Source organism: Drosophila eugracilis, unplaced genomic scaffold (assembly GCF_018153835.1).
Source record: "Drosophila eugracilis isolate 14026-0451.02 unplaced genomic scaffold, ASM1815383v1 contig_367, whole genome shotgun sequence".
Classification (NCBI taxonomy): domain Eukaryota; kingdom Metazoa; phylum Arthropoda; class Insecta; order Diptera; family Drosophilidae; genus Drosophila; species Drosophila eugracilis.
The window spans coordinates 4,819,177-4,823,592 of record NW_024573224.1 but is presented as its reverse complement, the minus strand read 5'-3'; the positions used below and the strand labels follow the sequence as shown (position 1 = coordinate 4,823,592).

At 41.4% G+C, this 4,416-nt stretch overlaps 1 protein-coding gene across 1 annotated transcript; it reads right to left on the bottom strand.

The window, feature by feature from the left end:
* Window positions 1–351: 351 nt before the first annotated feature.
* Window positions 352–1,748, bottom strand: LOC108113538 (fructose-bisphosphate aldolase). The gene is made up of 3 exons (XM_017224133.2): window positions 904–1,748; window positions 644–843; window positions 352–590 (listed from the first exon to the last, which is right to left on the bottom strand). Exons 1-3 carry the CDS (start codon window positions 1,700–1,702, stop codon window positions 495–497), a joined length of 1,095 nt encoding a protein of 364 aa, XP_017079622.1. The 5' UTR covers window positions 1,703–1,748; the 3' UTR covers window positions 352–494.
* Window positions 1,749–4,416: the final 2,668 nt, after the last annotated feature.

Sequence of the window (4,416 nt, the reverse complement as noted above, 5' to 3'; positions counted from 1 at the left end):
GGCCGTCGTTTTGGTTTTTGGCATGCGCCTGCGTTAATTAAGCTGCAGCGGAGCTGGAGCTCTGAACGCAGCTGCGTGTCGCGCGGTCGTCTGGTAATCTCCGCGGATTAAGCCGACACTTCGCTCCAAGAGTCATGTTGCTCTTTGCAGGCTTGTTAACAATATTTCGACTTGTTCGGCCCGACTGGTTGGCATCAAACACGCGGCCTGCGGTCAAGTGTTGGCCAGAAGTCACCAAGGAACAGTTAAACACGGTTAAGCAAGGAAAACACTCAGATATATAATATATATTTATTGATTTAAAAACAAATTGGTATAATAATATTGACAATAAATAGGTAAAGGGATATCCTCTTAAAAAATCGGTCAATAAATTATCAATATCTTTAAATTTAATCAGAAAATTTTATTTTTAACATATTTGGTCCAAAGGTGTTTTTTCCTCGTGCCAAGAGTTTTATATCCTAACCACTCCCAAGGATGATCGATGATCTTTAGAATTCGACTGCTTCCTGGATAAGTCTTTCTGTGCCTGCTGAGCTTTCTACGGAACCAATTACATACTTTCCAATGCTGGCCAGTCCATTAGCCTAAATATTATTTTTGATAAAAAATCTGTTTAAAGAACAAATAATTTACAAACCTTGCAACGTTTGATAAGCTCATTCTGAGCATGGCTGATCTGCTCCTTCTTGCCACCCCAAGTTCTCAAGATAGAGGTCTGTAAAGCCCGATCGAAGGCGAAAGTCATGGCCCAGGGCTTGCAGAGCGGTACGTTGTTGATGGCATTCAAATTTATCGACGCCTCTTCCTCTGATTGGGCTCCACTACAAAATAGTACTCCTGTCATAAGTATAATTATTAAAACGGAAAAAATCAATTAAGGTATATAGAAATCCCTACCCATAACGGCTGGGGGAACAGTTCGCCTGATGGAAAGAACTGTGGCCAATCCGATGTCCGAAGGCGGATGGTTCTTGTTACTCTGCAGGCCAGGCGTTACCATACTAGGCTGCAGGAGGGTTCCCTCGAGGAAGACGTGGTGATCACTAAGAGCCTTGTAGACACCAGCCAGCAGGATTTCGTTGACCTTCTGACATCGATCCAAGTCATGGTCGCCCGTAGACAAAACCTCGGGATTGATAATCGGTACCAGACGCTGTGATTGACAGATGGCCGCATATCGGGCCATGACATTTGCATTTTCCAAAATAGCCTGCGGCGAAGGCGTATTCTTGGTGACCTTCAGGATACACCGCCACTTGGCAAAGCTGCAACCCTCCTTCTTGTACTGGGCACACCGACTGGCCAGATCATCCAGTCCCTGGGTGGTGAACTCATCCTCGGAGCCAAAGAGTGGCGAAAAGTGTTTGTCCACCTTGATACCAGTCAGGATGCCCTTTTTCTTGAGGGTCTCTACAAATGGCTGTCCATCATCCGTGCGCTGGTGCAACGTTTCATGGTAGAATATCACTCCAGATATATTTTCCGATATCTTTGGATCTGTGGTGAAGAGCATTTGCCGATATATTCGGCGATTCTCCTCCGTGTTCTCTACTCCGATTAATTGAAAGCGCTTGCCCATTACTGCACTGGATTCATCGGCCGCCAAGATTCCTTTTCCAGGTGCCACCAATGACTTCGATATGCAGATCAGCTCCTCCTGCAGCTCCTTATTTGGATAGTAAAAATGCGTCGTCATCCTGGTGAACCTTAAATTTAAACTTTCCGAAAATGTTCCAAAAGAGCTGCCAAAGGGGAATTTTCAAGAATTTGATAGAAAAATCATGGGAAGTCAGTAAACATGATAATGTTTATATACCTCTTTTGCTTGTAATTCCATTTAATTGACCAATTATTTAGATATTTTCAAATCAAGATGGAACATTTTGATTTATTGTGATACTTGACTACTACCTGACCATTTAGCACTTGCAGCCATCTAATGACATTCTAATTAGACTTTTAATTGCTTTGGGAGGAGTTTGTGGGGGCAGGCGGTCGCAAACTTCTACGGCCCGAGATTAGAGGCGAAGATTAACCACGAGAAGAATAAACTTGCCCCACATTAATTATATCTGACCGCACCGACAATTTTGCGTTTTATGAGTTTCACTTTGGACATTTTATGGCAAAAGTTTTGTTAACACAAATTATAAGCGGAAAGCCGCGCTGTGTCATAAAAGAGGCGATACAGAGTGAAATAAAAGGTGATGTTAAATTTTCGGACAATTTGGCCGAGCGACTAAATTGAATTTTCCAATTTTCTCTTGCAATTATCTGACAGACCTCGATGTCGCCTCAAAATTCAATTGAACTCGGTCTCGATCCGGCGACTAATTCTAATTGGCGTGGGAAACGCATCGGAGTGCTCCAATAGCTTTAAAAGGTTCGATGGCTAGACAGTTGCCTAATTTTGTGTAAATTATCGCACGAATTATGAGTCTCGTACGTGAAATTCTCCAAAAATAGCCAAGACAGCAAAACACATCGAAAAATTAAGTACGATAAATATCAAACAACACGGCCAGCAGCCAACAATTGCATCGCATTTTGGATTGTGTGTTGTTTTTTGTTGTTTTTTTTTTTTATATTTTTCGATCCGATCCGACACCGTCATCAATATTCAAGTTTAGATCCCCCAATTAGGCCAGAGGCAAGACGCCGGATCAAGTCCGCCGAGCCTAATCGCAAAGCCAATAAATATGATCAACTGCGAAAATCCTCAACTTCTGCTTCGAGCTCAGCCAGCCGAGATGTCTTTGCACCTAATTGAGCGTGGAGCGGCTGAGTCTGTGTCTGAGTCAGCCGTAAAGTAGCCACCAGTTAGTCGAAAAGTGGCTTGAAAATTATTAATTGATTATCTATAAACGTTTTAATTGAAAACTGCAAGAAAACCTAATTGATATAGCGAAAATTTGATGCTCTATCGATGGGGAATATTTTATGACAGCGCATCCTATTTTTCTAAAAAGTAAAAGTTGATACTATAAATAAGAGCGATTATTATTCAATTTTAAAATAATATTCATTTTTCTGAAAATATTTTAAATTCCCTTAATTACTTCCTGATCTATCGGTATAAGCCCATACAAAAAATCCTGTAAAACTTCCGTTTCCTCCGAGTTTCTGAGTTTTATCCAATTATAAAGTTTGTGTAATTGGCTTTTCACTGTCTTTGGCTCATTCTCCTTAGCAATGATCATTACCAGTTGGTAATACCCACGAATTCGTTAGGGAATTCAATGGACAGGCACTTGGCTCCTGTCTTTTCAATATTAAATTGGCCGCTGGTCAGCGTTTAGTCAGTCAGGCGTAATTATTGTTATTACCAAATTAAGTAGCCAATTTTTTCTACGTTTTTTCCGTCTCTTTATCAGACTAAAGCCACTGAACTGACGACTATAATCCGCCAACTACTTGGAGTGGTAGTTTTTCTTTTATTATTTTTGATTTTCCTATTGATTTTGTGTGTGCGTGGTGGCAAGTAAGAAGTGGGCGGGGGACTTACTCACGCTCTTGGTGCAATTTTTTTACGATTTTGGTTTTTCAATTTTGAACACAAAGTCGTTGTGACCAAAACCATACGCAGACATCATTTTCAAGGAAAATCTCTTCATTTTTAATGTGCCTGACTCGCATATGTTGCACATACACACACACACTCGAGCACACTCTTGGCAGAAAATCAATAATATAAAGAGAAGGAGGCAAGTTGGCCAGCGCTAAATCGACTGAGATTAAATCGAGCGCACATAATCATATTTAGCTTTTTGGCCACTACGTTCGTGGATGTCAACTGCAGGCCACATCTGGCTATTGTCGTGGATCGTGCTTCTATATCCCCGATATGCCCGTTTCAAGCTAGCGAACTGCAGTGGTGGCCAAAAACAATGGCCACAGGCGCCACCATCTATGAATTAATCACGTTCATAATTTCGCTATCGTGTTGCGTTCGCTTGTTGTTCATAATTTCTTGTGCATTTTTTTTTGTTTCGTATTTTGGCCAAGCTGTTGTGCTTAATTTGCCTAAAAAAGGACAAAGGCGAGAGAGAGAGTCATCTTTTGTGGGCATATTGTTACATAATTAGGCACACGGCCCGGGGTGTTTGCTTTGGCATTTCTTGGCGCGAAAAGGCTTGTGTGTGGTCATGTTGTAACAAACCATTGTGTTGCACATTTGCCACTGCATCTGCATTGTTCGATATGGAAATGAGTGTTGGTCTTTGGGCTTGGACAGCGATTTATGATTGGGGCCAGCATGATATGGTGCCTTGTAAGTGGCTAACCACTTTCTGCATAAATCCGATTGCTGGCATCCTTGTTGCGGAAACTGAAATGTAGTTATAGGAAAGTCTCAATATTTATCTGATTTATCTTAAATGGAAACTGCATGCTTAGATTTCACTTTATTGC